The 24,662-nt window shown below is 40.7% G+C and overlaps 2 protein-coding genes across 9 annotated transcripts in view; one reads left to right on the forward strand and one right to left on the reverse strand.

Moving 5' to 3' along the window:
• Positions 1 to 2,005: 2,005 nt before the first annotated feature.
• Positions 2,006 to 22,920, reverse strand: C2H5orf22 (chromosome 2 C5orf22 homolog). 5 transcript variants are annotated; one of them, XR_012585631.1, is made up of 10 exons: positions 22,762 to 22,920; positions 20,348 to 20,493; positions 19,011 to 19,160; positions 16,298 to 16,754; positions 14,910 to 14,972; positions 12,618 to 12,739; positions 11,650 to 11,716; positions 10,916 to 11,055; positions 5,196 to 5,304; positions 2,006 to 2,028 (listed from the first exon to the last, which is right to left on the reverse strand). XR_012585631.1 is itself a non-coding variant. In XM_074576144.1 (10 exons), exons 3-10 carry the CDS (start codon positions 20,386 to 20,388, stop codon positions 9,431 to 9,433), a joined length of 1,173 nt encoding a protein of 390 aa, XP_074432245.1. In that variant the 5' UTR covers positions 20,389 to 20,493; positions 22,464 to 22,645; positions 22,762 to 22,915; the 3' UTR covers positions 9,069 to 9,430. The 5 variants fall into 5 exon arrangements, 3 of the variants coding, with proteins under 3 accessions (XP_074432245.1, XP_074432243.1, XP_074432246.1); XR_012585632.1 differs by lacking the exon at positions 2,006 to 2,028 and adding an exon at positions 5,089 to 5,109; XM_074576144.1 differs by lacking the exons at positions 2,006 to 2,028; positions 5,196 to 5,304 and adding exons at positions 9,069 to 9,563; positions 22,464 to 22,645 and having other exon boundaries at positions 22,762 to 22,915.
• Positions 22,921 to 22,945: 25 nt separating this feature from the next.
• DROSHA (drosha ribonuclease III) overlaps positions 22,946 to 24,662 on the forward strand; it is a 72,898-nt gene continuing 71,181 nt past the window's right edge. The window contains exon 1 of one of the 4 annotated variants that reach the window (XM_074576135.1): positions 22,946 to 23,013. The gene's annotated coding sequence lies outside the window, so the exon portion shown is untranslated. Of the gene's footprint in view, positions 23,014 to 23,477; positions 23,495 to 24,662 lie in introns of those variants that run through there. The other 3 variants (XM_074576141.1, XM_074576137.1, XM_074576139.1) reach the window with 3 other exon arrangements.

Consider the following 24,662-nt stretch of genomic DNA (forward strand, 5'->3'; position numbering starts at 1 on the left):
AGGAATACCTGCAAACGCCCTCCAAAGTGTGCATCCTCCCTCCTCAGCGGTGCCAAAGAGAGCAGCTGGGCTGGCAGGGCCATCTGGCTACAAGAGCCCAGGTAGAGCCGCTGTCTTAACACGGCACTGCTACACCGATATCCCCAAGTGAGTTAATTTCTAATGGGCCTTCATGTCCCACCTTTACAGCACTGACTGGAGGTGTTATGTATTACAATTCTGTTGTCTTGCTCTGCATAACAGATATCGAAATAAGCTGAGAGGAAACTGAGGCAGGCACAGGTAATGGGGGATTTGTACATGTGGTCAACAGATAAGCCACATCCAGCAGAAGTGAGAAACAGAGACAGCTGTTTCTGGTTTTGTTTGATTGCTTTTTGCCAAAGTAGAAAACAACCTTGAAAATGTCCTCTTAATATAGAAATTAATGTATTTTTAATTATGTAAGACTGGTATTTTCTGGAACATATTGCACAGCCTATGTTAGTCATAGATTTCAGTTGATATAAATTTGACATTCATGAACAAAAACTGTGCCTGAAATGAAGAGTTCTTAAAAGCTAGGCTAACATATAGTCAATTCATGATCTTACTTTAATTCTGCAGAACCATAGTGAATGTGTGTGAGTAAGCACAGGCAGGGTGCAGGAACAACCACAAAACCACAGAAGAAATATAAAGAGTAAATTTATTTTTGTTACCTCACCAGCCAGGGGATCCCCGAAGCAGCACCCAGGCAGAGGCACACAAGCGGGGATGTGGGGACGCAGGCACCGCTGAGCTCTGTCCATGCTCAAGGATCCCCTGGTTGGTGAGGTAATGAAAATAAATTTACTCTTTGCACTTTGTCTGTGGTTTTGTGGTTGTTCCTGCGCCCTGCCTGTGGTAACTCACACATTTGGTGTAATCGCCAGGATCCAGGAACAGCCATGCCATGGCCAGCCAAAAAGTTGAGGACTGGGACCACTTTCCTGGCTACACTGGCACTGCTGGAAGCTTGGCCTGAAATAGATGATGGGTCAGTTGTTACTCCCCAGGCAATTGAAACGGCTATGAGGGGACTGCCATGGAAAGGGGAATGGAGTCCTCTTGCAAGTTAACGAGGAGATTGGGATGGTTTTTAGTTACTGGTCTTAGAGCTCTTGATCATGAAGTTGTAGCATTACGGCATAAAATGAGAGAGCTGGAAAAGGAAGTCGTGACTGTAAGATGCAAAAGCAATTGCTTAAGAAGTAATTACTACTCAAGCCATGGGCTGCAAGGTACTGTAGAGCAGTTGGTAGCATGTATTGCTAATAAATGAAAGGACAGGTATGGAAAAAGTAAGGTTTTTATTTCCCAAGTTCATGCTCTCACCACAAAACCTTTGTGGGATCCCAAGGAACGGGATGGAAATATCTGGAGTGAATCCTCAAACTCGAAGGTTAAGTTTAAGTCGGATTTAGAAGGCAGGGAGGTGGTGGAAGCACAACCCCTCATACAAATCAGGGGGCAACAGGAACAAGTGGATGGGGCAGTGCAGGTCACACGTACTTACTCCCCGAAAGAGTTAAGGGAATTTTTAGAGATCTATCAGCAAAACAGTAGAGTCGGTGATCCTCTGAGTCCCCGCTTGTGCGCCTCTGCCCAGATACTGCTTCAGGGATCCCCTGGTTTGTGAGGTAACAAAAATAATTTTACTCTTTGCAAGCTTTTTTAGAGATGCATCAGCTAATAAATGGTAAAAAGTAGTGCTGAGCTTTCAATATAATAAAAAATTCTTGAATACCCAGGAGGGAATTATCCCATTGTTTTTTCTTGATCACAGTTTAGGAAGGGAATGAACTTGCAAAGGTTCAAGGTTTCTTCCACTTTACTTCCAGTCCTTCAAGTAGCTTTCAAATGATGCATTTGTTGCTCCACCTAGTGACAATAACAAGTATCTCCACGGTCAGGAAGGATTCCTCAGTTCAGGAAACAATTGCAGGTCGTGGGGATACAGGAACTGGAGAGTCACAAGAAGGTGGTTATCTGTTTAGGTGCTCTGAGCTGCATAGAACCACAAAACAAGATGATTTACTTTTGCAAACATCACTTTTGGATGACATAGAAAGTGTCTGCACAAAGGATAGTGGCGAGTGATTAATCTAATGCTAAGCTGCACGAAGTTGACGTGTCTTCGTTTCATCCCAGTGCAGCATGCAAGTGAGTTTTGAGGTTTTTAATAGAGAACTGTCTCCAGTGCAGTCCCCAACGCAAGGACTCAACTAGGCTTGACTTGCTGTCTGAGCTTCCTCCTCTAGAGTTTCTTTCTGGACATCCTTCACTCCAACCCTAAGACCACTCTTCTAACTAATAATAGCTGATTCAGAGCCTATCACTTGCAAGCCTCATTAGGATCATTGCCTATTACAGTATGGTTAAACTAGCAAAGCCCTAAATGTTTGTTCACCCTTGGCGTGACTTTTGACTCCTTCTGAGGCCTTCGGTTTCCTAAAGCAAAAGGTGAATGCTAAATAAATGTGATGAGGTCCTACATGAACTGGGATTCCAGTCTTTTCAGGGTTTTAATAGACTTCTTTTTCTTCACACAGAAATCTGATGGCTGTGTCTAGCCCAGGATGGAGTGGAATATCTTCATATACTGGTTGGGTTTTTTTTCTGTTGTTTGAAAACAACAGAAAATTGTAAAATTCAGTTTCACTTCGGTGATTACAGGGGCATGTGTGCATCCATAAAAATAAGATCTAGCCTCAAGAAATATGTTTTTAAAAATGTGTCCTCTTGCACATAAAGATGAAAATATGGATGAGGTGGTTCCTTTACTACTGCTGCATACTAAGAAATTAGAATTCATGTTGCTTGTCCTGGTTCAGTACTAATATCCAGATACTGTAGTTTAAGCCAGCTGGTCTATAGTGTCCTCCTCTTTAGAAAGTCTTCTGCATTCCTTCTGATTTTCTTAAGCATATGTAAGATATTTGTGCCAGAAGGAAACTGCCAAACTTTCTAAAGCATTCTCGTCTTTTGTATCCACACAAGGTGAAAGAAAGCACAGGTGTTACCTTCTGTTTCTGAACTTCTCTGTCAAAGAGGAAGCCAAATCTCTGCCTTTTGAAGACTTGTTATGAAGTTTGTGTATCCAATAAATTATTACCCATTTCTGGATGGCTCTGTGGCTTTCTATCCGAGTTACCCAATCCTCCATCTGTGTATAGATAAGGCTGCACCAAATACTACATTTTAAAACATAAAAATCATATTCAAGCAAGGCTAGCTATTCTGTCTTTCAAAGCAGTAGTGGATAAATACAGTTTTAAAAGGCTTTCCTCTTACAACTTGAAAAAAAAAAAAAAGGTTTGTATTGCAAACAGGCTCATCTTAAGTGACTCCTGTGTCAGTGTCTCAGAAAAGAGAATAAAGCATCTTTTACTGCAGTGCCGAAAAATGTCAGGTTTATTCCATTTCTTGACATAGAAGAAAATCAGTGATGATGGATTTAGAATAAAAATGGAAATGAAGTGTCATTTTCAATAGTAATTTAAATTCTAATTGTAAGAGAAACCCCACAACATTCTTGCACTTCATCATAATACACTGCTGCTGCTCCAGGGTAATTAATCCAAGTCAGTTATCTAATTACAATAAATAAAGAATATCATTGAGTATTCAAAAGATCATGTATAACTGGTATGAAATTCTCAGAGCAAACACTAGGTCTAATATTAACGTTTCCAGGGAGACAGCCATCTCGATGCACAGACATCTGGAGAACTACTGAATATAAAAACTTTATGGATGTTTTCAGTTCTGCTCCTATAGTCATCCTGGCAACGTCTTGATTAAGGTCAAGTAAGTGCAAAAGAGTAATGGTAAAATTTCAAAAAGCAAAAGCAGATGAAGATGCAGAAATCTGTTTTTGCAGTGATAACCAAATTGGGGGTGGGCTATTCCATTCAGTTGGCAAAGACCCTCTACAAAGCACAGCAAAGCAAAGATCAAATTAAAAAGCTGCAGAGGAGCGTTTCCTTTCCTTCATTCCCCTTTTAGATGGATTTCTACCAGTGAGCACAACTTGCAGTCCCCACATTGTTAATTTCTGCCTCTCCATGGGAGGCGTAGACCACCAAGGAGTTCGACTTTTTTGCTTCTGAAGCTGGAAATCTACCCTGACAGAAAGGTAAATTTTCCTGGCAAGATCCAAATCTTGATGCCTCTAAAACCCGGTGTAGCCGATGTTGCCAGGGGCCTGAGGGGTAGCTGAGACAGGGGGGACCCGAGTGCACAGTGGCACGAATCAGCCAGGATGAGGGATTGCCAGGTGTCCCCCAGCCCTGGCATAAGCCCAGGGTTGTTGTCCTTTTTCCCCTGTGACACTGAATGTGCTGGGGCACCAAGGGGGCTCAGGACACCTCCCAGGTCATTTCAAGAGAATTGCAGTCTACACGTTGGTGACTCTGTTAGAAGTGGCCAGTCATTGCCCTCCTACTCTAAACCCCAATTAAAGGGCTTTATACAGAGCAGAGCATGGCTAATTTTATCAATAATTAAATTGTTAGTGCTTCTTCTGCACTAAAGGCTGGGAATTTCTGGAGTTGTTCTGTATGCTGCCTGGGGTTTGCACGGGCTCTCAAATTTCAGAGGTTGATGGAGGAGTGAATACATATGTTAGTCACTCTGCTGTTATAGGTGCTATTTAAAATCAAATCCACTCTTCTCTTAAAATTAGCAGCTGCTCCATTTCTTGCAAAGAAAAAAAAAGTTATTGTATTTCTTATTTAAAATGGGTAAATTATAATCCTGGTGCCTTCATGGTGGTGTTTAAAAGCACTATTCTGATCAAATTTCCTTAATAGCATATCTGTACAAAAGAGTAAATGGCTTAAGCTTGTTTCTAATAATGTTATTTTTCCAAGCACAAGGTTATAACATGCTTTAACTGTATTGCTTAAGTAAGTAATGAGTACTTGTAGTTCATTTAATTACAACCTTTTCCTTTATCCTGAGGAAGTTCTTTACAACGTACCTTATTTTTTTCTTTTATCTTCTGGATGAAATATGTGAAACGTTAAATGCAAGAGTGTCCATTGGTATTGGGATAAGTAAAAACTTACATTGCACTGACGTCCTCTTGGAAGAAACAGAAAAAAAACACAGCTGGGTCTAGGTCACTGAGAACATTCCCCATAAAGAAAACTGTTCCTTTGAGTACTCACTGCATTTGTTCAGACAAAGGTCCTGACTGGTGAAGGGTTTGCATTAAGATGTTCATAGTAAAGTGAGTCGGAAGAACTTCTCACCTATACGCGTTCTTCAAGTGTCAACCTGTGGCAAAACAAACTGCAGGAGTTAGGCAAAAAATTATTTGCCATCTGGAGGGACTTGCAGAGAAAGGTGGAGTGGGAATGAAAAAAAAATTATTCTAAAGTGCCGTTATGACCTTCTACAAGTAGCCAGTAAGTGAAAGCAAGATGAAAATATTGCATTGTGCCAGGCAAAAAAAACCCCCAAAGACAGAGTTCCTGACAGAATAAAGTTTGGATAGGAACGCTTTTTTTGCAAAAAACTTACTTTTGGCAAACAAATTATATGTTGTAAAACCCATTTGCTATGTAGTTGTCAGCTACCTCGTGACATGCAAATTGAGCTAGGCTCAGCGAAGGTTCTTTAAAAGTCACTAACACATGTTGTAATAAAAATTAAGCCCTTAGACTTCAGTTCTACACACTCTAGCCTGAATTCAATAGGTGATGAACCAGACAGTTTTTCATCAATGCTATAAGGCTTTTGTTTGCTTTCCAATCTTTCCTCTAAAGCCCTACAAGCTGGCTATTGCATAATCATATCAGCAAAAATCAGCCCTACCTGAAAGTGGCTGGTTGCAGCCCACAAAAAAGACAAATAGCCACATAGGAAGTGAAGGGAACATTAAATTCTGACATATTTGTGGGAAACTGTGGTATAAACAGACCAGGTGTAACCCACTAACACAGGCAACTATTAACCTGAACTGGAGCTTGACCCAGACTTTAATCTGGCATAGAGCATCAGTCGGAGAAGTGTATGCTGGTTTATAAATCCAGGCCATTCCAGTTGAATCACAGTAAGTCTTTTCAGCCAGACGCACAGCCAGAAACTCATCAGCACCCGCTTCTCACCGGTGCTATCCTCTTTCTGGATGCTTACCTTCCTGGATGCCTACTTCCAGACTGGACGTGAGCTCTGAGTTTTCCTTCCCTCTCTCCTCTTTGGGAAAAAATGATCCTTTCTCTCCAGATCAGCAGCCTGTCTATTAATTTATCGCAGCATCTCCAAAATGAATTTGTACACCATTTTCTAATATGAATTTCAGGGTACTCAGGGACTTTGCACTCATACTTTATTAGAGAAGTGTAATTTTCATGGGTATAAGAATTATCTTGTCTTACTGACAGGTGCTTCTGAGAGTGGAAATTAGTGCAGTACTGATTGCAGAGAGAAATGAATACCCTCCATTCAAGCAGGAAGCTGTTTCTTCAGCAAGGAAAGTATCTGATCCTTGAAAAGGCAAGTCTAGCTGTAAATTTGTTCATAACATATCAGCAATGAACTTTCATCTTTTTAATGGCTATATAGGAGGAAGGACACAAATGGCAGAAATTTCAAGCAGAATTTTTTGGTACAGGCAAATTCATTTACCATCCAAACTCAGACAAGAAAGGCGAGTATAAACACTGTTAATTTTGCCTTCTTCCTTCATGCTTCTGACCTGAAGACAGTAGATGGGAGGCTTACAAACTGCACAATATGCTTAGAAATGCCCCAGAAGTGTAATCTGGTGCTCTGCCTGGACTCTTTAACACCATCACAGGAGGTACCAGTTGCCGAAGAACCCTTCTTGACCTAAGGGCAGATTCATCCTGTCAGATCTGAGAAGGACCAGCCTGATCCAGTGCCCCTCATTAGGCTGGGGACCAGCTAAAGGCCCTTCTTTCTGGTAACTTTATAACAAATTTGAAATTAAAGGTCTTTTTCAATCAGGAAGTAATTTTAATATCTAATAGCTTAATTTTGAAAGCTTTTTTAACTCTCAGGGGGCTATTAAGAATGTCTCAAGTTTCTACATTGTTTAAAAATTCTACAACAGAATAATTCAAAGACGCTTGCTTTGACCTTTCTTGAGTTCCTTCCAGACCTTAACTATAGATTTTGTCTCCTTTCAAGTGTTTTTAGTAATGTGTGTGCCTTTTGGCTATGAAAGAAAAGCAAGCTGTGAACTGAAGAGACAGTATTACAATCTGTGGTCCTGAAGACTGGACGAGCTAGCGTTGGCCCTTTTGGCTGCCAGGGCACACTGTTGACTCATATTCAACTTGCCGTCAACCCAAAACCCCAGATCTCTTTCCTCTCATTCCCCAATTTGTAAGTATAACCAGGATTACTCCATCCCAGGAGAAGAATTCACCACTTGCTCTTGTTAGATTTCATATGGTTGGTGATTTCCCAGCTCTCTAGTCTATCCAGATCTGTCTGGAAGGCCTCTCTACCCTTGAGGGAGTCCACAGCTCTTCCTAATTTAGTATCATCAGCAATCTTGCTCAATGTACATTTGATTCCTGTGTACAGATCATTTATAAAAGCATTAAAGAACACTGGCCCTAAAATTGAGCCCTGCAGAACCCTACTGGTGACTGGCCGCCAGCCTGATGTAATCCCATTTACTATAACGTTGGCCAGCCTTGCATCCAAGGTCCTTTAATACTTCATAAACAGTCACACATTGCGTACAGAAATGGAATCAGATCACGTACTGCTTGTGTAAAGATTTTTTTTTTTTTTTTTTTTTTTTTTTTTTTTACAAGTAAGAGACGTTCTTTGCTGGGCTTGGAACAGGTAAGCAAACAAACCCATTGGGTGAAAGGTGGCAGGGGTACTCCTGTGCTGTGAGAGTTACGTTAGCCGCGGAGAGAGAAGTGCTCGGGGTGTGATAGCACAGTTCTGCCCGGCCAACCGAGGCTCTCACAAAGCCATCTGTGAATAGAGGCACTGCCTCAAGCCACAGCGGGCCCTCAGGGCTCACCCTTCCCACCCAGCTCCTGCAGCCAATTTCATGAACTGACACTGTGCAGCCTAACGGCCAGGCTCCACGGCACCCAGCCTGGGGACAGTCATGGTGGCAGCCCCCAGGGCTGCGCCTGGCAATGGGCCACTCAGGACCTGAGATGGCCTGAGCTGACTGTCAGGGCTCAGCAACGGTGGCTGCTCCCTCCAGGAGAGCCAAGGGTGGCCCTGGAGCAGGCCAGGCCGTGCCGCACCGACAGGGCAGAGCCACAGGACTGGAGCCAGGAGAGCAGGGCAGGATGGAGACAGCAGCAGGTCTCAGCAGTACAGTGATCACTGGGCAGTACAGTGAGCACGGAAAGAAGCCAGGTCAGCAAGGGCTGTCGTTACCCCAGGGCCCTGACACTGGCTGAAGGAGGGGACGTATTACAGACTAATGAAAACAGCCTGTTTGTTTGTTTTGTTGTTTTTTTTTTTTTTTTTTTTTTTTTCTTCCCTCTGGAAGTGGCAGTTTTCTCTAGAACCAGATTTCTTTCTAAATTAAATGGTTCTAAACCTGTTATTTTCCAAATAGCAATACTGAAATGAGAGGAAACCCAGTCCTGAAGGTTTTGCTGCTGACTTCAGTGAAGTTAAATCTTTCTTTCTGAAGAAAACATCAATTCGACTCCTTACAGGATTCAACAGATACAAGCATGCACATGCACGCGTATTTTTTATCCTCAAAAATATCTAAAATGAAAATACCAAGCCAGTGTCTGTACATTAGAGATATTATCTGAGTCACCAATAAAATACTCTAGGGCAAAATAAGACAACGTTAACACAATAGATTATAAATATAAGTGATATTCTGTGGATGGGGGAGAAGCCATAAGCTACTCTAGAGAAATGACAGAGGGATGCCTGGTCAGCTGAGCATAGCAGTTAAGAAAGATCACCACGTAAACCTAATGTCTTAATGGCATTATTGAGATAATTTTTTTAAAAAGTACAATGCAACTCAGGAACATGTCTGTTACTCACCAAGCTCCAACAAAAAAAAAAAGTTTAATTACATAAGAGAAATCCATTTATTTTAAGAATTTATATATATAATTTTTTTTTTTACAGATACTTAAAGAAATCAGGTAAAAAAATAATTTTATGGACAAAACATAGTTTCTTTTGCACCAATTTTAACACGCAAGACAGTAAAAATAATAATCACAGAACTAATCTGAACAAAGCCAAACAGGTGACAGTTCAGATGCAGCAGACTTGGAGAAAGCAATGCAACTGCAAACTAGCTCTTGGTCAGCTTGGGTTCTAGTGCCACCTGCTGAAATAACAGTATTTTTCCCCTTGCAAACATAGCAAATATGCAATTTAAATTAATCCACTGCATTAGAGGGCAATACAAGAAGAACAGTCACAAAGAAGATGCAGTGCTTGAGTAATCTAAGTGCACATCCAGAGTGCCATACACCGAACCTAGTAAATTGAGAACCTTCTCTTGAATGATGTCAACCTGCTCTGAAGGGCAATAGTCATCCAAACTTGATCTGTAACAAGGAATTGAAAAAAGCATGAGAGAGTACAGATATCACTGCAATATGTATTCTTGTAATGCTCTGTGTCTAGGCTGAAGCTACTTTCAAACCGTGATGAGTTCTGCCTCCCAGTATCCCTTCAAAGCGTTGAGCTGTGCTTCTCCTCACTACTTTCAACAGTAACAGTTTGCCTGAAGAACAGAAAGTCTGGAGCAGATTAGGCATGTGACCTATTCATCCTTCCAATTCTACTCTCTTCCTGACTCTGACACAAAACATGTTGGCAGTCAAAGTTCAAGCAAAAGGACTGGTGGAAAGTTAAGACTGAAGAAAAATTCAAGTGCCACTGGTGAAATAGGTAGGAAAACTTGAAAAAGAAATCTTCACAATCCCTGGGATATGACATTATTTACAGTATCTATTAATGAACTGCAAAAAGATACTAGTGAAAAAGCAGAGCTGAACCTTCTTGGATTTTACATCTGTCAAGATCTATGAAAATGATTCTGTATTTTCTCAGTAACAGTGGCTGATAACCCTGCAGCTGGCACAGGAAATACAGCTTTCTTTTATTGTATGCATTAGCCATATTTTCCTGTTGACAAAAACAATTTCATGTCAGTTTCTGCTATTATTGCCTGCCCTTTAAGGGCACACTTAGTATTTCTGAAGTGATTAAATTACATCAATTTGTCAACAGTTACACTGTGGTGTTCATATTAAGTTTTCTCACGACAGATCCCTGGTTCACCCAGGTCGCTGGCCTCAAACTCCATCCTATTCTCCCAAATAAGACCCTTACACTCTTGGAAGCGTAACTTTTACCCCATACAAAGCTTTACTAGAGCTTTCTAGAATATCAGTCCCTTTAAGCCTATTAAATGAAAACCCCTTCCATCAGGAGTTCCACTGAAAACAGAAATCCTATCTGTGGTAAAACCCTAAAACAATAGATTACGGAAGGTTTGTCCAAGCTAGCTTTGCTCTAACTAGCAGAAGTAATAAAAGTAGCGAAGGTGTAGGAAACCCAGTGAAAGCTACCAATCTCAACACACACAAGGCCTCATCACGTGCTTTGTATAGCCTGTGCTAAAGCTCATTAAGTCATAATGTTTTCATTGCTTTTGAAATCTGTGCTAGCTACTCTAAAGCCCAGTAAAACCAGAGATCAGTGCAGAACCTTCCCTTAGACACTGTCACTGCCTTATGAGCAACATTTTCAAATGTCAATTTTCACTACGCTGTAAGTCTTCCACTTTAAGACAGAACTTAAGATGTGCCAACCAGTGCTACATCAATAGAATCATTTAGCTTTGTAAGCACAGTCCAAGTGTTTTAAAGTAAAGTTATCTACATAGTCTTACCGAGCAACTGTCACAAGTGTGGGCTTAGGCATATCTTTTAGTAACACTTTAATGGATTGTATGAGGCCTTCGATTTCCTCTTCAGTGCTAACATGGTGGGGAAGCTCCACATAATCACAGGTCAGACCAGCCTGATGGACCTACATGTAAATTAAACAGAGATTTAAGTTCTGTTGATGAATCATTGATATAGCTTATCTGTGTGAAAAGTCTCTAAGATACTATCTCTAGCCCAGTAGGTAAGTTACACCTCTTCAGGCAGTAAGAGTTGTTTTTCCCCAACTTGTTCTTTAAGCAAAAAGAATAAAATTCTGGAAGGTTGTATGGATCATTTCATTATCTCCAGTGTACTGTACCTCTCCTATGAATTCAGAGTATGCTATAGCCCTTGAAGATGATAAGTCTGATCTTATACAAATAGGTACCTTGATTTAAGTTCTATAAAGCATATCAGCAGACCCTGGTGAAATGAAACCTTCCTTCACAGGAAGCAGCCTGAGACATCACAGTCCTGAAAGATCACATTAATGTTGCCTAAATATAGACAAGTAGAATTTCAGAAGCTTTAAAAAGAAAAGCTGGCCTAAGCAATAAGACATGGGAAAATTACCAAAATCTCACAAAGTCCTGAATAAAGATGCAAGTCTAAAATGAAGCATGATCTTTTCCCACGCATAGCTGAAGCTATGCTTTTGAAATCTGTCTACCTCCTGCTCTTTTACCCAGTCACCTACCATTTCGTAGTCTGGGCTTTCCATCCTGGTTTTCAAACTGTGAACTAGTTGAACAAGTGGCTTCATTCTGCAGTTGGAAACACATATATTTACCTTAAGTGGTAAAAAAACAAACAAAAAACCACCACCAACAAAAAAACAAATGAGAGAGGGGAAAAAAAGAAGAATGTAGAAGTTATCATGGCCTAGGATTCGAAAATGAAATTTGTCCCTCTGTGCCATCTCACACCTGAGAAAAATGGAAATTATCAGTACTATTGTACTGTTTCACCAGGTCTTTCTTAGCAAGACCCTATACTCACACCTGCCTCTGGCAAGACATCTTTGCACTTCTTTTAGGGCAGACCTGGAGAGAAGCTGTTGTAGCTCTAAGTTGTATGAACTTCATAGGAAATACCTGTGGTCATTGTTACAGAGGTCTGGCAGTAACTGCTGCATTTGATGGGGAAAATGAGTGATTTTCCCATCAAGGGAAAGCTCGGACTTTTGCTATTTCTTTTCAGCAGAAAACATTTAGTTTAAAAGCATAGTGGATGCTGCCGAGATGTTTTGTGGACACTGTCACTCAGGTACAGCCTTTCATTCACTTCCATTTTTCCACAGCAAGCAGAGCCTTTGGGACCACCGAAGAAATCCTTCTCCATATCCTCCATAGTCTGTTGCTTTTTTTGAGAGCTCTGCTTCACACAGATACCTAAATTGTTAGTCACCAAATCTGCCTTCCTCCACAGGCAACACAATTTGCATGAAGCTGTACAAGGCTGATCTTGGAAGGCTTACCATGGCACTGAAGACAGCAGACTGCCTTTTCTTTTGTTTTGTCTGACTCTTTCTTCTCCAGAATTAAAGAAAAAATGGTAGCTTTGCATAGATCCTGTCCAGCTTCTCTCCTTTTCTGTTAACAAAGTGCTGGGCTAATCAGTTCCCAAACTACCGTTTGCATTTTAAGCCATTTACAAATCTCCTACCCAGGATACGAAGCCCACTTCTGTAGGGTCTCTTCATCATCACTGTCACACAAATCTGCAAATGCTGCTTCCAGATCTTCTAGCTGATGAACACGGTTTTCAACACAATCCAGCAAACCCTCCTTTAAATAAGCACATATAAAAGTATGTTAGGAAAAAAAGAGGTAAGAACATCATGGCTTACACTACGATTTAAATTCTGAAATGACTGATCTACTGGAATTGGGGAATCAGACACAACTGATTCATTACTGCAGAACACCTTTTCAAAAGGATCAGAATGAATGCCTGCAGAAGCTGTTATACCTTCAGAATAAACCACCTCTCTTTGCACTGTCTTTCTTACAACAAATAGGAAAGGCCACATCTACATGCTGGTAGAATACACTAGGGAGAGCAAAGAAACTGTGTATGGCTTATTGTTGGATTTATTTCTATAGCACTGCAATGCTCAGATGAGTGTGAAAAGAGAATTTAATTTTATAAGTTTTAAAAAAATATTATTAAATCAAATGCATTTTCAGAAAAACAAAACAAAATGGGCTCTTTGATGCTTTGAGGTTGTTTCAACTCTCTGTGCCTGAAAAAACATGGAATTAATTTGTCAGTTATTACTCTGATCCTGCAAAGGCTTATGCCCTTTCTTAAAAAGTTTAGAACGCTTGAAGAGTCAGTCTTCTTCGAGTGACACTATGTACATGAATATAGTTGTGCATGCGAACATTGTCAGAAAGAGATCCACATAACATGTAAAATGAAAAGCAATGCTTGGCATATTTGGTATTAAAAACGCTCAGTGCAGTGGCATGTGAAGGAAAATTATGAAAAGTCACATTGTAATAGATGGGTAACAATTAAGAACATAACAATTCCCTCTTAGGATTCTCCTGGCTGTATCATATAACAGATGCTGCTTCTTGTGGCCAATGATATCAACTTTGGGCTAATTTTTAAGAGGAGCTGAGGGTATCAACCATTCATAGAGTACAGCTTTATGATCCTATCCTGGGGTATAAGATACTTTTCCAAGCAGCATCGGTAACTAACCTTAAAGACACGTCCCATCCCCCTCTAAACTACTTAAAAAAAACCCCAAAATCAAACAAAAAAACCTCAAACACGCTATTACCTTCTAGTATGACAGAAATGTACACCTAACGTACTCTGGAACTACGAAAACAGATTTTAAGAGACAAGACACCTAGGATACTTTCTGAAACTTTGAAAAACCACAAAGTTCACTAGTTTTCTATCTTCAAGTACTTTAAATTGACTGTCTCACTATAAACTCATCCATGCATCTTGCCTTGTTCAGTTCTATACTTATCCATTACTCCCTGTCTGCTAACCATTTCAGTTGCCTCCTATAAACTTGTTGGCTTTCATGAATAACTTATGCCCTGAAATCATATTGGGAACTTAAGTCAGAAGTGTTTACCCCTTTCACATTTAACTACTTTTTAAATAGGTAACTGTTTTCATTGCTGATTGACTAAGAAACATTACAATCAATTTGACAATCTTCCACATACCTCCATTTATTTACACACACATATTAATTAGGATTCAGTAATCTGTGATAACTGTATGTGTTGAATCGTTGTGTATTGGTGTTCAGATGAGATTACAAAAGCAAAGACAAGATCTTGTTTAGAAATTACTTGGTGTAATGACCATTAGCATGGCTGTCTCCATGGTTTGGGCTCAGGGCTGAATGATTATTTTGGCAGCTACAGCAGGCTTACATTTCCATAATTCAGAAGCACACAATGCACACAATGAAAAGTACATTACAGTGGTATAATACTGGCTTTTCCACATCTAAATAAATAGGTGAAATACCAGCTAGGCATTGAGCTCTGACTATCAAGGAAGAGCAACTACAGCAAGGAAGGGGAGAGCCTGGAGGGAAGAAAAACAAAAAAACCCAACATAAAAACCCCCAAATAAACAACAGAAAAACCCCAAACCAAAGCCCTGTTGAGTCATGAAAAGAACGGGATTGCAGATGACTTACTATGTTTTAAATTCTTCCTTGTCAATTACCACTTGTTTACAGAAATTAATTTTCACATTCACGCTAAATATTTATGCGGTTCACACGTTTAACCAAAACACTTAATAAGAAAGAACTCCTAAGATGCTGCTGATTAGCATTCAGCATGCTGCATAGCTTAATTGGAGACCACTTCATTAAGCACCTTTCATAGGTTCCTTCCTCGTCGTAACTCATTTTCATTGGGTAAATCAAAAGAATCATTCTCTCATGCATCCCACAAGGAAACACCATACCTCTGTTGCATTTTTATGAGGCTTCTTGAAATTGTACAACTCTTGCAAAAGCTCATACTCTGTCTTTGAAAAGGAAAAGAAAGAGGCAAAAAATTAGGCTCTTCAAACGTGAAATAAAATCGTCAAAGCTCTCCTTCTTCAAAAAAAGATTTTGATCACTTAGACCATTCATCTACTCTAGTACTGCAGACAACTTTCTATAAATGCAGGTGAGGAAGAGGCTGTGAGGCTTGAGAAAGTACTTGAGTTTGGCCTCAGCCAAACATTTTGCAATTGCTTAACTTCAAACCTGACCTCAAGAACACAGCTTTAAAAGCTAAATATTTACAGCCTATTAGTTAAGAGTCTCTGAAATGAAATACACATTTTGCTGAACAATGAGATGCTGAGTAAAACTGGGATAGCAGATTTAGGCAGACAAAAGCAACAGGAGAGTATGACTGTAAACAAAAACTGGATGGGTAAAGGCTTCAGGCTGGTTGGCCAAGTTCACAAGTAAACTATTACCAGAGGCTTGCCAGCCCTACTCCTTGATAATACTCTCATTTGCTTTTTAGCTTTTCCTTGTAGTCTTACATTTCAAGTGTTAACTTGTGAAAATTTTTGGATGGAACTATCGCAATTTACAATAGAGGAAACCTAGTTAAGAAATATTAACTGCAAATGAAGTCGTTATATCAAAAAAGGTACGCTGGGTGCTCTGCACAAGTCCGCTTCCAAAGCTGAGAAGCTACCATCGCATAAAACCAAAAAAAAGCACAATGAAAAAAAATAAAAAACCCTACACCACCAACCCCCAGAAAAACCAACCAACCAAAAAAAACCCCAACCCCTGAAACTTCTCCATTATTTTATTCAGAATGTATTTAACTAAGAAAGGTATTGAATTTTATTCTTATATGGCAAGACCCCCACTGTGCTTTCCCTTTGTTGTTCGCTTCTCTCTGTGATTCAGAACAACTGACACAGCACACTGTCTGAAGATACTGTGATGCTAAATACTGAACAGCAAAAGCTAATGCAGGTCAGGGACAGTATATGAACTTCTTTACGGTGAACAAGGAAGCAGTAGTCTAGGTGAAACTCAAAGATGTCAGATGTTGGGGGTCTTGCCATATAAGAATGCTTGCTCACTCTTATACTCAGCAGTCCAGACAAAGGAAATGAGAGCAACAGCCTCTCATCAGGAGAAGTTACCACTCTTCGGGGATAAAAAATGATACAATCTGCCACCCCTCCCTGATGAATCTTGCTCTGGGTATTTGGAACATTACCTTTGGAAACCCAAGCTTAGCTTTTACGTCCTAAGCACAAGCAGAAGTGAGCCATACACCACTGAGCTGAAATCAGGACAGAATGGTATGAGGCCTCTCCATTGTCATGCTTACCTGTGTGTACATTTCTTTGAACGGATTTTTAACTGAAAAAAAATCTAAGTCAATGTCTAAAACATAGGCATCCCCTTTCTGCAGCACTTGGCAGACATCTTTAACAACTTCCCTTATTGGGCATTCACTGAAAGAGCTTGAAGCTGAGCACTCTGAAAACGTTTCTGCCTTGTTTGGGGCACTTGCATTTTGTACTTCCTTCTTCTTCAGACTTGGGGTGCTGTGATCAAGGTCACCAGGAGCCACTGATGAAGAGGCAGAAGCAGTGCTGGCTGTGTCATCTGTGTTTAGCTTCGGTCTCTTCGCAGATGCTACTTCGCCATTTTCTTCCTGGCTGTTTGATGCTTCAGTAGGGTTAATGAGAATGACGTGTAAATTTAAAGGCTTCTGGTTTTCTAGCTGATCAGCAGGGACATAAAGACCATCACTTAAAAAGTAATGATCTGTACCTGTAACCCTACAATTGACAATAACTCACAGTTAATATACATCTTTGCAAAGAGCTTAGGAAAAAGCATGAACACTTAAGGGATTCTAAGATGAATGATTGGATGATTGATGGGTAACAAAAGCAATAAAACTGTGTACACAAAATTATCTATTTTAATCTGCAGGTTTTTAAATTTAAGTTTTTTGTACTTTATTGCTGAATCATTAAAATTCACCCTACATTTTTTATGGTAGCCCTGCAAGGTTTTTAATGGATAAGAAAAAAATTCTACATTATGTGCTACTAAGATTAATTTGTCATTGAATTGCATTCTAAAGACAACATTCAGAATTTAATAAGATATTGTCAATATTATGGCATATAAGACTGCAAAGCTCTGGATATTTTGTCTTGGATTGCCTATTTTTTAAGGAAAATTCTGTTAGCTGTGTTTGTGAATTGCTCTGAAACCCATGGATATTGATTTAGTAAAAGTAAAATACTATGAATTAATAGGTAGCATTTAACTCTTCTTTACCACCGATATAGATTCCCTGTTCTAAGTGGGAGAGACCAGGTAGTTTGATGATGAATAGCTACATATCAATGGAATCCACTTAATTAAAAGCAAACAAACAAACAAAAACCAATGCTAAAAACTCTGCTTACAGTGCAAATTTAAAGAATATTATTTTCTAGCCATGTTTCAGTACATTAAACCTTCAGCACCATAAATTCAGATTAAAAAACAAGCTTAAGAAGAATTGTGAACTTCTGCTCACTTGTGTTCAGGCCTTATTTGATTACAGAGTACATCATCAATCAACCACAAAGACAAATAATTTCATGAGCAGCAAAAATGTGAAGCTTAGTTCCCTCATATCTTGTGGCTGGATTATCCTAAGCCTGCTAAGGTGAAAGCTTGGATCACAGCTTCATCTTGTTGATGGGGCATTCACAGGGCCTCTTCTCAGAAATTCTCCACGGTTCAACGTGAGCTTATGGTACTGCCTTTTGCTTAGTATCTATTGCCTATCCAGCCACCTGTTGTCAAGAAAACATCTAGGAAGTTCGTATTTCTGAGGACTCTTTCCCTTTCTTCCTTCATGATTTTTGTAAGCCTAGAACCTGAAGAAAAGATACTTGACCGTTTTCAAAAGGCATCTTGAAATGTTGTTTTCAAGGTTGCTAAAGCAAACAGGATCTGTGGGAGAGCTATTCAGCCATCATGAAGTATTTCTGTACGTGTGCTAGTTCTCATGGTTAACTGTAACTGAAAGCATTAGCTTTTGTCTTATTATTTAGGTTTACTTTAGGCCTCAGATTCATAATTGTAGAGTTTCTGTGTTCTTAGGTGGTAAAATAGAGCTATGCTGTCTTCTGTTAGACTTGCTTCAAAAGATTTATTCCGATATGCTGGCAAGAGACTTGATTTGGAAATGTCCATTCGAGCTGTACAAAATCACAATACAGGGAAAATGGTGAATGTGAAATTGTCATTGACTGCATCTTGCACAATTATGAGGGGCTGTCATAGGAAATCAAATCACAGAATGATTAAGATTGGAAGGGACATCTGGAAGTCTCTTGTCAATCATCTGACTGACGAAGAACTAACTTCCAAACTAGATGAGGCAGGCTATCTAAGGCCTCATCCAGTTGAGTTTTTACTTTATCAATAATGGAGAATTCTCTGTCTGCTTGTGTACCTGTTTCAGTACTTAACTAGTAGATTAAGTTAAAAAAACAAAACAAAAAAAAACCACACACAAGAAAAAAGAATCATCAAGGGAAGGGAAGAGATTTCTCCTCTTATTCAGCACCAGTGAGGTCACATTTGACATACTCCACCCAAGTCTGGGCCTCCAGGATGAGAGAGATGACAAGAAACAGAAGAAGGTGATTAGAGGGTTGGAGCACATGATGGGAAACTGAGGGAACTGGGTTTGTTTTGTCCTGATAAGGGAGGACTGAGGAGGATCTAATTGCTGTCCTCTGTTACCCAAATCCTCTGTTAAAAATTACTGCTTTCTGAGATTTTGACTTTAATGAAGAGAACCTATTTAAAACTTGGGTAGCTGAAATTAAACGTGAATAGCTAGAATTACCTATTAAAAAAAGAATTCAAGGCACAATTTTAACTGTACTCACTCAAATAGTCACCGAGGAACTCACAAACAAATTAAATTTTCATCTTTATCCAAGAATACAAAAAAAACCCCGCCCATGAAAAGCTATAAAGATAGCTTTCATATTTGTAGCATATGACAGCAGACAATTTACCTGATTGTAGTTGTTGATAGGTCTTTCCCAACTAAAAAGTGGTGTTTTCCTTCCGAGATCTGCTGAGCCCAGGGTGGGTGAAGCCACACTACTTGAGAAATATGGCCAGCATAAACAGCAGGCATAATCCAGTTCTCAATACTTAATTCACTGTAATGAATGGAGAAAGACTGGAGATAATACTGTCACTTTCCCTGTAAGTAAAACATAGTCAAGGACACAACAAACAACTTCTACATCTTGAAAACCCCCATGCAAATCATCTGAAATTAGTTCTCCGCGTAAGGTTCACATCATCAAAGAAACAAGAAGAGGGAAATCTTTATTCCTAAAACAGACCAGACCAAAAGTGTCTACGCTAGAATTTTAAAAGTTAGGATTATAGAGTGTGATCAGCTTCACTCTTAGTATGGCACGTTGATTATAAACTACAAGGATTTTTTGTCCTTTTTCTCTTGATGCATCACACAGAGGAAAGTACGAGGAGCATCATCAACACTGTTATAAATGTCTTCAAACATACCTCAAGGGAGTATTTTGCTATAAACTGCTCTAAGTAGATTTTAAATATAATCTCAATAATTAAAGGGAGTCAATCAGCACCTACAGAATAGCAACTTTCCTGATTATCAATGCTCCTATTTTTAGGTGTATGCTACTGCCCACAAAACTTCTTATTCATCCAACAAAGAAAATAAAATATTGACCATGAGTAGCATGATACAATTACTTACATACCAATTACATCATCATGTCATTGCTGTAAATCACCATAACACTGAAGAAATCAACACTTATTTTAAAACAGGAAAAGAAAGACAATAGCAAAGATCACTCTGTGGCTTGTTACCGACCTAAGTAGTTGGGCGAAATGTCGGTCTTAACAGGAAAATCTTGTTCAGCTTCACATATTCAACCACGTCGACACAGGAGAAGTTATTTAAATTTCAGAGTCAATTTTTCAGTATGAGGAGAGCTGTTTTAAAACCACAGCTCTTCAGACATAAAGCACCCACTCAGGGTGTTGTCCTGTTACTCAGAGGAACTACTAATTGGCCTAATAACAAAATATACTATTGAACAACTACACAAAGTAAATTTCTAAGTCTTAAAGAGCTTAAATAGCTTGACAAGACACTTAAATATTTGCCCACATTCAAAAAACATCGTCAAAAAAAAAAGTTTTCAGTAAAAGTGAAAAGACAGCAGATACAACTTGAGGCTGACTTACATCTCTTTTGTTCATATGTCTTATACAGTCATATCAATATTCACTATAAATCAAAGGCAGCAGGAACTAGACTTAAAAGTATTCTGATGCAGTACCCAAGCCTTACCTAAAAAGAGCTTCTTTGTCAAATACAGTGTCGGCAGGCATATTGACAGGAATAAGAAGGTCTGGATGGGAATCAAGATGAACAAAGCTGATGTTACTGGCAGGAAGGTGCTTTGAACCAATGGCACGATAGATGAAAGGCAGCACCTAAAACAACGGAAATGAAAATATTTCCATTGTAACCAGTGAGCTGAAAAATGCAACAGCTTTAACAGCAAAACCACTAAAGCTTCCTCACCATGCATGGGTGCTGTGGAGATAAAACCATCTCGTTACTTGTGTTTTGTAAGTTAACTGACAGAGTGTGAAAACTGACCCCACCATCATTTAAACTGTAGCTGATCTTTTAACCTATCCCCCTTGAAGAAAGGGCTTAATTCCTAATACCTACATGATTTAGTGGCTGCAATAAAGAGACTACCTTTCTCAACTGCCCAACCTTATTCCCTGCTGAAGGTCTTCACTCAAAGGTAGGAAAAACCTACCTGAGATGAGACAACTCATCAATTTATAGTGTAGCCAACCACTGAAGTGCAATAATGTAGGGTAGTAAAATGAGAAAACTGACAGCTGATTCATGATACCTCTTACACTGAACTGTAGTAGATGGAGTCCCTCCCACAGTTATGGGCCAGTAACTGCCTTAGCTGCCAGAACAAATCCAGCAAGGGTTGTGAATCACAGCCCTATTATACAGGGAATGTGAAGACTGTAAAAGGACTGGGCAACAAAAATTACACATGATTTCCAGATTACAACAGAATCTGAGACAATTTTTTGGCATAAAACTGATGACAAATCCTGTGTACTACACAAAACATGACTGACAGCTGAAATTTGGACTGTATTTCATCTGTCTAGTAATAAATTCCTCAGTTTACCCACTAAATATGCAGTTATATGTATACTACTGTAACAGCTGATAAAACAAGGTTAAAAACAAAAAGGGTTCCTTGATCCATAACTTTTACTTGTTTGAAAAAAGGAAGTAATCTGGCCTACGTAACAACCTACAATCTTTGCAACTAAAGTTAAAATTTCACCTCAGGTAAGTGTAACTACAAATTGTGAGACTAGGAGAAGATGGAGGAAGACATGAGCGACTAGAATCTCTAACCTTGCCAAGTTCTCCTGCTTTGGAATTAAGAACAAAGTTTCCTTTACACTAGCTGGTATTATTAATGATGCACCTAGTGACATCTTGCCCTAGAGGAACATCAGTGTCAACAAAGGACCATATAAGTTTCTATGAAGTTCTTACACTTGCTTTATGCAAGACAGACCAACACACATACACACATTAACTGAAAACACAGCGTATATACTGAGTATGAATAGACTTTGTTAATTGAGAACAGAAGTATAGAAAGTAAAACAAAAGATGAATCATTAATAGTCATTATCTCAGTATTCCTGTCACAGTGACACGCTTAGTCCTTGGTTACCATGAAAAGCCAGCTATCATAGCATAATATATTTCAGTGAGTCCTAGCAAAAATGACCTGTGTTAAACTATTTACTTAGAAGTTCAGAACATTATTTTCTTCAGTCAGCTTTATTACACTAAAATTTTCTGTTTGCAAGACACTAATAGCATTAATATTTTTCATTTTTATCTCCACAAGATCTTCATGCCCCCAGCAATCCTCACTGAAATCAGCAGGCTTCTGCACTGCTGGGTGAAGAATCTGCTTACTTCAGACTAAGGTCTCAGCTTACGTTACTATAGACAAACAATACGAGAGACCTGAAAAAGCAGTTCAAAAGCAACTCCTTCTTTGCCCCCTTGTTTAATTACTTAACTAAAAAAAGTAAATTTCCAAATTTAACATTTCTCATGAAGCGGCAGTCATTCTGCTTGTTGGGATGTGATTATATTTACCAATTTGCTGTCCACACATCACACACTGTGTAGGGTTGAGTTTCCAAGCACTTTTCTGATGCCTAGCTAATTCTAAGAGCTATGTAATGTACGTATTATTTCCTTTTAACTACAGCAACTACAACACAAAGAAGAAAAAAAAAAAAGAAAAAAAGACAGCAATAATTGGTTAAAAAGGTGCCAAAATGGGATCATGGCATTAATTAACTTGAATCAGGAAGGAAAGTGAGGTCACCTGAGCACTGAACTTCACTTATGCTTCCTTAGGGAAAGGGGCCGCAGGCGCGGGGACCGTTCCCCGCCGGAGGGAGACACCCCGGTTACACGGCGGGAAGGCGCATCCTCCCAGGAGACCGCCGGCGACCGCACAGCGCATCCACCGGGCACCTCCTTTCGCTTCCGCCTCCCGGACTAAGCCTCCGCACCGTGGTGAAAGAAAAGAAACAAACAAACGAAGCTACTCCCCATGCACGACCCTAGGGACTCCCCGTTCCACCGTCCGGCCCGGCCCGGCCCCACCACTGGGTACTCACGTCCTGGTGGTCCTCCACCACCCACACCGGCAGCGCCGGGTAGGCCCGCAGGCAGCCCCCGCGGGGCCGATCACCGCTGCCAGCCGCCGGGCTGTTCATGCCGCGGCAGCCAGGCAGAACGAGGCAGAGCCCGGCCTTCTTCCCTCCCTCTCTCCCGGCGGGCGGTGCTTCCGCCCGCAGCGCCCTCCCACCACTTTCCGCTTCCGGAGCCGGGCGCTACGGCCCGGGCCGGTCTCGGCAGCGGGGCGCCAGGTGGGCTCGGCGGACCCGGCTGCCTGTCTGGGGGGTGTTGCGGGGAGGATAGGGACTTCCCTTGGGCTGCTCCGTTACAGTGCCGCGGGTCCCCGTGGGGAGTCTGTAGCCGCGGCGGGGGCAGGTCCAGGGGTGGGGGGGGGGTGCGACGGCGCCGGTGGGGGTCAGGCTGGCGGGGCCCAGGCGGCCCCTGCCGGCAGCGCCTCCCGCGGCAGCCGAGCGGCCTGCGGCTGGGGAGGCCGCTCCGTGAGGGGAGCGGGGCCGTGCGGCGGGAAGGTGGCGCGGCGGAGCCGGCCCGGGCAGAGCCTGCCCCGCCGGGTGTCGGTCTCGTCGCCGGGTTTGTCTCCGCCGAGCCTGCGGTGGCCGTTGGAGGCCGTTGCAGACCGTTGGGAGGCGGTGGTTGGATGTGGCCTGGTCTCGGTGCCCTGTTCCTCTCAGCTGTGTGGCTGCAGGGAGAGAAGGGTTGTTTTTTCGGTGTTTGGTAAAGGAACTGGTGTTACTTTTGTGTGTGGTGGCCACCAGCACAATAAGCTGCTTTTTTTTAAGTGACAGGAAAAGGAGAGTTTGCCTTTTACAGTGTTTTTGAGCTTACTTAAATTTAAATGAAAATTGAATGTCACCAAAGTTTGCGGTAGAGGGAGCTTTAAAATAATCTGTGTGTTTGAAATAATTTCATGTATCTTTTTTTATGTTTCTTTGCAACTGTGATTCTGTGCATTTTGAAGCAATGAAATTAAGGTGATAAAACCAGAGCAGTTCTCTGGTGTTGGGGAAGAACTCTATTTAAGAGAGTTAATAAGCAAGACCTTTTGTTTGAATCCTATAACATGTTAAAAAAAAAAAAGTGCTTTAAGGCAAGGCACTGTGGTATAGTGGTCTCTGCTTTAATTTCTTTAAGGTGATAAGCATATAGCTCAGTGTATGTAAACGTCAGCAAAGTATAGAACGGATTTTTCTTACAAGCCTGAGCTGTGTAAGGTCGTGACCGGAGAACTAAAGCAAAATTGATTAAGCATCTAATCGCTTAGAATTAATGATGATAAAAGGTTGCACTTTTGCCAGACAAAATAATAGAAATAGACTTCCCCCCCGACACACACAGTTTGTTTCTTTTTGAGAGCCTTTACAAGGTTGGAGGGTACTGAGGAGGTACGGGCTGACTGGAAGGAACAATTGGCTTTAACCGTCCTGGCTGCGACTTCCTAGAAATGCAGGATTCTCACTTTGGCCTTAGTCCAGTTTCTCTGGAGAGGGAATGAATGCCACTGCCACCAATTCCAGTGGCTTCCACTAAGCCCTGCATGTGTAAGGAGAGACTTAAGGTCCTCTTGGTTCCTCCTTCTCTTCATTTCTTTTCCTTTCTCCCTTCTATTCACCAGAAGTTGTCTGCTCTCTCTCAGTAAGCTACATCTTTTGCAGCAGTGGCACCAGAATGCACCTGAAAGTGGTGCTCTGAGCCAGTCCGGGTTGGACATGTTGCATGGTAGCACGTGGGAGAATATTCTGTGCATCTACGTCAGCATCAGCAAAGCCTCAGTAAAAGGGAGATTTTGTTTTCTTTATCTGGTGATCTTTCCGATTATGAGTGTGTCTCTCCTTTTTTTCACTCCCTCCCCCTTATGGAAAACAGGATTTGAGTTCTGCAACTG

Source organism: Larus michahellis, chromosome 2, assembly GCF_964199755.1.
Source record: "Larus michahellis chromosome 2, bLarMic1.1, whole genome shotgun sequence".
Classification (NCBI taxonomy): domain Eukaryota; kingdom Metazoa; phylum Chordata; class Aves; order Charadriiformes; family Laridae; genus Larus; species Larus michahellis.